Source organism: Photinus pyralis, unplaced genomic scaffold (genome assembly GCF_008802855.1).
Source record: "Photinus pyralis isolate 1611_PpyrPB1 unplaced genomic scaffold, Ppyr1.3 Ppyr1.4_LG5, whole genome shotgun sequence".
In the NCBI taxonomy this organism is placed as follows: Eukaryota; Metazoa; Arthropoda; class Insecta; order Coleoptera; family Lampyridae; genus Photinus; species Photinus pyralis.
The window spans coordinates 4,225,730-4,235,305 of NW_022170596.1; the positions used below are offsets into that span (position 1 = coordinate 4,225,730).

The 9,576-nt window shown below is 35.7% G+C and overlaps 2 protein-coding genes across 5 annotated transcripts; both read right to left on the reverse strand.

The window, feature by feature from the left end:
• Positions 1-4,451: 4,451 nt before the first annotated feature.
• On the reverse strand, positions 4,452-8,011 carry LOC116171805 (THAP domain-containing protein 1-like). 4 transcript variants are annotated; one of them, XM_031488807.1, is made up of 4 exons: positions 7,093-8,011; positions 5,075-5,317; positions 4,899-5,012; positions 4,452-4,853 (listed from the first exon to the last, which is right to left on the reverse strand). In XM_031488807.1, exons 1-4 carry the CDS (start codon positions 7,161-7,163, stop codon positions 4,625-4,627), a joined length of 657 nt encoding a protein of 218 aa, XP_031344667.1. In that variant the 5' UTR covers positions 7,164-8,011; the 3' UTR covers positions 4,452-4,624. The 4 variants fall into 4 exon arrangements, with proteins under 4 accessions (XP_031344667.1, XP_031344666.1, XP_031344665.1 ...); XM_031488806.1 differs by having other exon boundaries at positions 4,452-5,012; positions 7,712-8,011; XM_031488805.1 differs by having other exon boundaries at positions 4,452-5,012; positions 7,243-8,011.
• Positions 8,012-8,129: 118 nt separating this feature from the next.
• Positions 8,130-9,113, reverse strand: LOC116171806 (mitochondrial pyruvate carrier 2-like). The gene is made up of 4 exons (XM_031488808.1): positions 8,843-9,113; positions 8,751-8,791; positions 8,491-8,687; positions 8,130-8,438 (listed from the first exon to the last, which is right to left on the reverse strand). The coding sequence occupies exons 1-4, from the start codon at positions 8,925-8,927 to the stop codon at positions 8,396-8,398; spliced, it is 366 nt and encodes a 121-aa protein (XP_031344668.1). The 5' UTR covers positions 8,928-9,113; the 3' UTR covers positions 8,130-8,395.
• Positions 9,114-9,576: the final 463 nt, after the last annotated feature.

The window sequence follows — 9,576 nt, forward strand, 5'->3', positions numbered from 1 at the left end:
GCGCGTTCTGACCAAAAGCTTTTCAGCCCTTTCTTTTATGTCTGATAACATGTGTAGGTATCAAATTTGATTCCAATCGCCGGAAATGAGAGTATAGCTATAGACAGACCAATATCATAGCGATTTTGTTTGATTTTGGATAACTTCAAAACGTATAAAGTGGGGAGGTCATTTTTACTCCATCCAATGCAATACCTCCCTTACTATAACGTGGTCGAGGTGGTAATAGGGACGGCACAATTTATAGCATGTGAATTTATAATACATTTATTTACGCAAAAAAAGTTTCACACCTTACCGTTGATGTGCTGGTGGATTCGGCCGCGGTGAGTTACCAACTTTAATAGGGACAAGGAAAAAGGACAGCTGGAGAAGCACTAAACTTCTACCATTTAGAGGCTTTTCGCCGGAGAAAGGAGGTAGAATTAATTGGTTTTATTTTTCATGGTATTCTAATTTCAAGTCTCATAAAAAGGAATTAATTTCTACTAATCACAGTCCTGCTCCTTGACCTCTTATCGTGATTGGTTCCTCGCATATGATCTCAAGAGCAGAGTTTCAGATGCGGGTACCGACACATAAAGGGCGATTGGAACGTCTGGGAGAAACATCCATATTGGTGATTTCAAAACTTTTCTCTCGAAAACCAAAGAGTACACTTACTCTTTGTCGAAAACTATATCAGAGGATAGTATAGGCCTACACACAATTTCCTCTTACTGCAGATTCGACCCAATCTTTACCGTCTGTTAACAAATGACTCGGAGCTTTTTCTTCGATGAGTTCTATAAGGAACACATCAGCGAGCCTTTGATGGTTTTAAATAGTTGCTGTCAAAATGTGTAGGAACTCTGGCATTTTGAGTTTGTACTTTCATTCAACGCAACACTATAAGCGTAAGTTACAATTGCTACAAAATTGTTGTCTGCGTTTCTTTTACAGTTTTCCATTTGCAGAACATGTTACGTACTGAACTCTAAGTCTCCAGACTCCAGAGAAACAAATGTCAATAGGGCCATTTATTTTTTTGTTTTCTTTGTTTTTAATTTTCTTTACCTTACTTCTGTCTTATTGTTGTGCATAAGTATTATTTTTGTTTTCTTTATGGATTATGAATTCACGTCGCTTAATGTACTGTGATGGTAGGAGTGAAAACGGCTGATCTCCCACCTTTTAAGCAATTTTTCTTTAAATTTGAAATTGTTATTTCTTTTTCTTATGTTTTATTTTTGCGAGTGAGTGCGACCGGTCTTTTATAACGTAGGAAATACGGCCATTCTTGATTCCGAGTTCGTGTTGTTTTTTCGAAGTTTGGGAGTTTTCGACTTGGGTACATCCTCATAGTCAGGGTACTGGTACATCCCAATCTCTGTAAAAAAATCCCTTTGTCCAATGACTCACAGTGCCGGCACAGCATACGGGAAGCTAAATAAGCGTATCCGCGTAGTACGATTTATTTACAATATACAGGGTGGCTATTAAAGATGGAACCCGCAAAGCTCTCACAATCGTTGGAGATAGAGAGAGACATGAAAATTAGAACGCTTGCATTTATCTAAAATTATTTAACATATTTTGAGGTTGAAAAATTTTTTGGCAAGGTTTTTGAGTGAAACCTAAATTCGTAATTACATATAAAAATGAAAGTCGTATAATAGTCTAAACGCTAGTCAAGAAAAGTTCAGCTAATAAGAATATTGAACATTTCAGTGATTAAAGAGTAATTTCAATGTATCTACTTGATAGCGTTTTCCACTGATGGATTAGCAGTGCGCATTGGTACCGCCCTGATTCTGACTGCACACTTTCTTGGAGCAGGAAACAAAATTGCGCTACTATGGAGCAGTGGAAAACGTGAGACAACCGAAAACTCTTTTGAAACTGTAATTGTTGTATCGTTAGTTAAGTAATGCCTACTTTCACAAATTCAAAGAATCCTTTAAGTGATTATTACTATATTGCGAAATTATTTCTAAGTAGGTAATTCCTAATTTTTGGAACACTATTGTGTTAATAATTGAACCTAATGCTTCTATTAATTCTTCATCATCAGTATCTGAAGAATCCGTCAGTATTTCTGATACAACAGTACAAATAACTTCATCCATTGCAAAAAATGAAAAAAAATGTTATTTTGAAAGAGAAAGTTTTCAGGTTATGTATAGCGCTCTGAAGCTTTAACACAGTTCTACAAAATGCGAATTTAAAGCGAAATTTCATGGAGCAACCGGACAAGTGGAAAACGCTGCTCTGATATAAAGCGTAAAAAAATCGATCTCAGTTCGACAGAGGGCAGCAAGTGGAAAACGCTATGATTACCAATTCAGGGGCGGACTGGGTACTTACGGGCCGCCGGCCAGGTGGAATTGCATAGGTTACGGGCCATTAAAGTATTAGTGTTATGAAGATTACGGAGGGAGCTCTGCAGTGCACCACCAAAACATTTTTTGCTTCATTTTAAAGTATTCCTTTTCTCGAAAATCATTAGAATATAGTTTTTTTTTATTGCAGCTGATAATTAAAAGTAACAAAAAAACGTGGCGCGTCACCTATTATAACTGTGTTTCAGCACTTTCAATGTACGACAAAAAATGATAAATTCATTGTAAAACACTTAAAGGGGCAGTATACCCAAATTTCATGTTTTCGTCTAAAGATAGATTAAAAATATCTAAGAGTAACGGTGAAAACCGCAAGTTGCTACGCCGTTTCGTTATTAAATGGCAAGGTGTCGAATGTAAAAAACGGTCGTTGTGACGTCATCCCGACAAATGGGTCGGTGGCGCGCTATAGCAATATATGGATTCGATGACGTTTGACGTGTTAATTTGAGACTGGTAGTCAGCGATCTGCATTATTTTCAAAAATGCCTAAGTTTGTGTTTTCCGCTGCAACAATAATTGGAAAAATGCCCATGTTACATTGCAAATTTTCCCCGAGAAAAGAAGGAGCCGTGTCGAAATAAAGTCTGGAAAAGTAGAAAAAACCGCTAAATCATAGTATAGTCACGTCGTTTGCAGTGCTCACTTTAAAGATGATAATTTTTTTTGGAAGATACAAGAAGGAAAGGACCCTGTGCCTCAGCATAAAGTTTTGAGAAGGCTGACAATACTGCAATCCCTTCTTTACATCTCACAGGAAACAAAGGTCCTAATAAAGCTATATAAAACGTCAGTCAACTTATCTAAGAAAGTAAGATTGTGTCTGATTGCTTATTGTGGGTAAACGATCAATTTCGTAGTGGAGAAACCAGTTCAACATCAAACATATGCCACAATCAAACAGAAGAACTGAATCAAATGGAACCAATAACGCTTACTGAAAGCATAGGTATCCAATGTGAGCTGGGTACAGAAATTTAACAAATATATGAGGATATTTGTTCGGATGATACTTCAGTAAGGTTTTCTTGTTTTTTTCAAAGGAAATCGAAATAGAATATGAAAGAACTGACGCGTTCGGACTGCTTGGATCCGTGCCGCCGCACCCACGATGTCGGGATGACGTCACGTGTTCTGTCTTTCAAACTTTCATCGTTAATAATTTGAAAACTACTCATCGTAGAAAACTGCGGTTTGAAATTTTGTTCTTAGATTTTCTTCTACAATTTTTTTGATTTTGGGTATACTACCCCTTTAAATAAAAACAGAATTTTATAATGAACAACCTAACTTCAACCCCAATCAGAGAAACGTGTTTAATTTTTGTTAATAGTGCAAGAAACTTACATTAATGCTGTTTAGTACAGCACATAGGTACTTATAAATTTCCAACGAGCCATTATGACCTAGAGGCCAGGTGGTAATCGCCACCCGCCCCCTCGAGCCAGTCCGCCCGATTACCAAGATGGTATATAGGTACACTCGCAAGAGTGGATTTTAGTCGTTCAGTGGCGAGTTGACAGTTTCCCTATATTAATTCACAGAACCGTACCTTGTTTTGTCCCTTACATTCACTGACCTTTGCATTTAAAATATGAAAGGATTATTTAGTAAACCCGTCGGAACCATTAACAGTCGAGGGGTGTACTAATCAATTATTAAAATGTTTTCCGCGCATAATTATATGTTGCAATTTTGAATTTAATTTAGATGTCAAAAATAAAAATAGCAAGCTTAGGTTCAGACGTCGCGGTGGTTTCCATAGAAACAGCATTGTCATATGTTCTAAACGTCATTTTATAACGTGCATTTGAAATAAGAATGACAGATATCATTAGAATGCACAATCATTTGTTTCACTTTATCTACGCAAAGCTGCGAATGTCAGGTGCATATTTTTCTATCAGGTGTTCAAGTTTGATGAGGAATCATTTTCTTTTGCACCCCACTAAGGCGTTCCTAATGGAAATAATAAAACAATATTACAAAAATAAAAAATAACAGATGCTTCCATATTTCTGGAAAATAAAATAAAAACCTTTCTGGATAAACATGCGCATGTAACTACGTATCTACCTGCAACATACGGAATTATTATAATACGGGCATAGATGTAGGTACGTAAAGAAAATATATCTGTGATAAGGGAGAGCAACAACAGATTCATGTACAATCAGACCTGCTTACAATAGGTAAAACCATTGAATTTATAACTATCTAAAAACGTTTAATACAAGCTACACTTAATTCAATACACTTTCACATTCTTCGGAAATTCTATATTTTTTTGTTAAATGGGTAACCAAATTCTCCAAAGATTCGATTTTTTTGTGAAGTCGAAGGTTTTGCATGCGTAATATCTTCAGTTGTTTATTTTTTTTATCAATTTGTCTTTTTCCTAATTTCCACATCATTTTTGCTTTTTTGGGACATTGCAAGTCTTCCTCAGAATAATCTCCAAAGTAAAGTTTCCTAAATGACGAATGAATATGGTTTACTTCAGTTACATAACAATACATTTTCCTTTTTAAAGATGTAGGTGAAGAACTAGAAGTAGAGGGTTCCTGATCCGTATTGAGAATAGGACCGGGGTCGCAATCGTCCGATTGCGTATTATTAAGAAGTATATTTCTGAAATGTTCAATTGAACATAAGTATTTAGTTCCATTTAAAAGCGCAGGTATTGCCATTACCTTGCTGGTAAAGGATGTTGAATGAGAGTTCTGCCTTGGTTAGGAGATTTGACATTTAAGCGCATTGAAAAATTGAAAACGCTAGGTACCGCATCATTGTTTAGCACATTCGTCGGTACCTTTCTCAGAAAATCGGCCTCTTTAAAATGCTCCCCGCAAATGACACTATGTTTAGTGGGAGTAAAATTTTCTCTGTGGATGGCTCCGATCCATTGGGCCTTTAAATTTTCATCCATGGGAAATCTGCAAATTATTTATAAATACATAAAATACCTACGTGCACACGTGATTCTGACAGCCAAGAAAGAAGATAGCTCATAGTTGATTAAGCGCGCTTGTAGGTGTGCACAACGGAACTGTGATACTAAATTAAAATTAACGCCCTTCGCCTCACATTTCTGGTTGCGAAGACAGTGATGATAATTATTCTATTATAGGTATATGTTCTGTAGGGTCGATCCTACAGTAAATACCATACTCGCCATGGCAGACAATGGTTTAATCTACCACTTAATTACATATACTAACTTACAAATAAATCTGTACATTTTAATTAAAATTAAAGACAAGCAAGGTGAATAATCGATAAATTACAACGTTGCTCGTTTCTGCTCGCTGAAAGAATGGTCAAATTCATTCATTCGGCCTTTGATTATCCGTAGTCTATATTCAAAGGTCCAGGCTATAGTCATTGCTCCAATATGCATAGATCATTGTGCTTCCATCTATCATCCAGGCTATAAACTTATAGCATCACAGCTCTGCCGTTGTGCCAATGGCCGCTACCGCTTCAATAAATTATGACATTAGTAATCATTTGCCGCAACAGGCGTGGTCAGATGAGATCAGATTTATTATTCAATGACCATAATGACCCATATTATATATATGTAATGACCATACTAAAACATAACCTTAAACTTCAAACCAAAGTAAACTTGTGACGTTCAAACATATTTTAAATCAACGATTTTAGCACCTTGTGAGTTTTCAAATTATGTGGAACTACACGAATATCAAAATACTACAAAAATCGAAACGATTTTATTTCCTTTACAACTCGTTAATATTGAAGTAATTGCGTAAATTACATGCACACTATAACTGTTTGAAGTGCACCATTATTAAGACGGGGATCCACTCTTTTCTTCATGTTTTTGAAGACGGAATGTAACTACCATTGCATAATGTTTCAAACGGCACCTTTTATACCTGCTCGTAATTCGGCAATGGTGTGTAAACAGTTCTGAATACGTTGCAATCTCGTAAATTTGCATTAATCCAATCGCATGCAATAATCTAGACGGCTTTGTAAATCTGGACGATGAGTTCTTGTAACACGGTTACTTTAAAGGATAATACAATTTTCTTCAGACAGTAGTGCGACACGTTCCGTATGAGATACCCGTTTGTCATAGCGGCTTTTTCAGGCTTTGCTTAAGGGGTTTCTCGAAACTACACAAACGTATCGAGACTCTCAAACTCAAATTTCGTCTTTAGTCACATTACGGAAACAGGACTGTAAATGCATCTTTCTCTTTTAAAGTAAAAGGCATGATGTCGGAGTAAACCTATTACCTTTTACACGCTACAACTATAAAAACATTTGTTTATAATTTATAAGTAATTTACCCACCTTGTAAATATTCGAAAGAACTGGTAGTCTTTAAAAACGCCGTTTTGAAAAGAACGAAAGTATTAAAAATGTTATGTTTTGTATTGGTGCACATATACCTGGTTGTGGCAAATGAATGTGATACATATTTTATAAGAGCGGCGCAGCATATGATTATTGAACTCCCAAATCAATGATATGACCTTAGATTGAGCAAAGATAAAGTATATTACCTTTGGTATGAGCATTGTATAATGGTATGAGGGTTTGAGTTTGAACATATTATCATTGAATTTATGATAGTTATAAATTCAATGATATTATATTACCTATTTCGTGACGCGTTTTATTTCACTTTAGTTTTTTTGACCAAAGAAAACATACATGGAAGTAGTATATTTACCTGTGAAATGAAACAGATTTATCTACAGAGTATCTGTTGGTACATTTATAGGCTGCGCACGATTTAACCATAGTTTATCGGTTTATTTTCAATAGAAAGTTATCTGTTAACTACCTATTTCGAGCTAATCACGAGATATAAACAACTTACTTATTTATATTGCGAATCATCTCTGCAATTTTTGCCCCACCGTTCATTGTGGGTTGCATACTGTGCCGACAACATCTTAAGCCGACTACAGACTGTGCAAGAATTCGCGATTCGTGATGCGCGAGCGCGACGCACGATTCGCGGGTAGCTCACGAATAGTGTATGGAAGCTTGTTTTTAGTCTAGGCATATATATAAGAGAAGAGTCTAGGTGATATTAGAGACTGTAAAATTGGCAAACTGGACCACGTTCACAGATACTACTAGTAATGAGTAATGGTTACTCTTTGGTACTAGTTTGATCGAAGGTGTACCTATACAGGTAAAACTTGTATATATTTAATTCCGCCGTACGGGTTTTTTTAAAGACGAGCCAATCTCCATATTTTCAGAGCATATGCAAATATATAACACTCAATTCAATACCTATACAAGTACCTACTCAAATACTATATATTGCTCGTACTCACGTATTTTCGTGGACTAGGACGAACATGGATAAAACAAGCATGACGCATACGAATTGTGAACAAACGCATAGGTGTGTATGCTCTGCTTGCGAATTAGTACAAATTACAATGAACTGCGGACGAATCACCCATGCGCATCAGGAATCGCAAATACTATGCTATATATATCGAAGTCACCTTTGGAATTTTTTCACATGGGAAATCGAACTTAACCTGAACTGCCAAAGGCGACTCGACAGTAACATAAGTATTTATTATTTTTTGATCGCCCGTTACATGCATAGGTAATCTGTGGCCACCTTCACCTGTCAATACAATACGTTAAGCGCAGTCTAGTTATGACCTAGGATTATCGCAAGTTTGGCCACAAATAGCAAGACAAATTTAAATCGTCATTTAGGTATTAAAGCACGACACATCGAAAAATACTGATTGTTTAATTTGTGGTCAGTGTAATTATGCCACGAATAGTAAGGAAAGCTTAGACCATAGACACTTGAGAGAGATAGACTGTACGTTGTCCTATATATCTTATATTAATGCAACTTATATATATGATGCAAACACGCTGCATGTTGTTGCGCAATAAAAATACCTACTGGGTTATCACTCTACCTACTTTAAAATTATGATAATTTAATATAAATTTCATTAAGTTCAAAACAAACGTAACTTATTTGCAAACTAAGTGGTTTTAGCGTCCTTGTCTTTCAAACTCTGGTGGTACCTTTAAAAACATATAACATAAATTATAAATATTCAACTTCAAGACACTATACCTGAATGCACGTGCCAGTTGATAAAGTTGAGTTACACCAACAAATAAGTTAACACTGAAGAGATAAACATTCTTTGGTATTATTATTAATGAATATCGAGACCATATAAATCCAGATGAAGCCAATGCAATAGTTTGAGGCATGCTAAGTTTGTCAGCTGGTCGGGTTAAATCACTAATCCCTGCGATCACCAATCCCTAAAATGAACCCTTCCTTTAATATGACGCACTTCACCAGTCAATTATTCAAAATAATCTCACCCATTTAAAACTGGGAGCCCAGAAGAACACTGTTTTTGGACCTAAAACTCAAATTTTTACAAAGAATCCAAAATATTTTGCATAATCCTTACCTGCGGGATGATTCCAAAAAGGAAGACATTTTTTCGGTATAACCTTCTCCACCATTCCTATTGTTTTCCTGTAGATTATCGACATATTTTAAAATAACTGAACGAAAAAATCGAAATGACAAATTCAAGGTAAAATAGGTAATAGAAACCAGATTATAATTTGAATAAAGTATTCGTAGTAGAGGGGAAGCGAAACATGTTCATGGCATATATGTAGTTAATTAAATAATATTTACTGCACTCCTCAGAACGGGTTGTTGACAACGGAGTCTTATCGTACACGCAAATAAAATTTATGTTATCATAAATCACTGTAATTAAGCAAAAGGTATTAAATACATCTTACGCAATGGACTGTTATACGTCATTCATTTACAATCAATCTGGTATTCAATTAATGCATTGTAATATCTGATGTTATCTAAAGGTTGGAAATTTACGATAGGTACCTCCTAAGTAAATTTCCTACCGCTTGTAAATTGAACTTTTTCAATTTCAACTCCTAGCGCGCTTTGTTCTTCTTCCAATAGGTTAGCACTAGGGTTAGCAATTTTCTTCAGAGCAAAATATCGACTCATGATGACTAAAAGACTCATTACTCCCTAAAGACACTCTAAAAGTTTCATATCACCCACAAGATTTTTTAAATAATATTGCAGACAAATCATTCTTCATGCTGGTAATGACTTAATGAAACTGCATTCCCAGTGCGGCTTTATTATTTTCTTCTAAGA

What these genes read in the sequence shown, in the direction of transcription:
- LOC116171805 (XM_031488804.1), bottom strand. Translation starts at nt 7,163, where the DNA reads ATGGTTAAATCGTGCGCAGCCTATAAATGTACCAACAGATACTCTGTA. An exon ending in AAATCTGTTTCATTTCACAG is followed by an intron (nt 5,318 to 7,092) that starts GTAAATATACTA and finishes AATAATTTGCAG; the next exon opens with ATTTCCCATGGATGAAAATT. An exon ending in CAACATCCTTTACCAGCAAG is followed by an intron (nt 5,013 to 5,074) that starts GTAATGGCAATA and finishes TGAACATTTCAG; the next exon opens with AAATATACTTCTTAATAATA.
- LOC116171806 (XM_031488808.1), bottom strand. Translation starts at nt 8,927, where the DNA reads ATGTCGATAATCTACAGGAAAACAATAGGAATGGTGGAGAAGGTTATA. An exon ending in TTTTTGGAATCATCCCGCAG is followed by an intron (nt 8,792 to 8,842) that starts GTAAGGATTATG and finishes TTTGAGTTTTAG; the next exon opens with GTCCAAAAACAGTGTTCTTC. An exon ending in GGGCTCCCAGTTTTAAATGG is followed by an intron (nt 8,688 to 8,750) that starts GTGAGATTATTT and finishes GGTTCATTTTAG; the next exon opens with GGATTGGTGATCGCAGGGAT.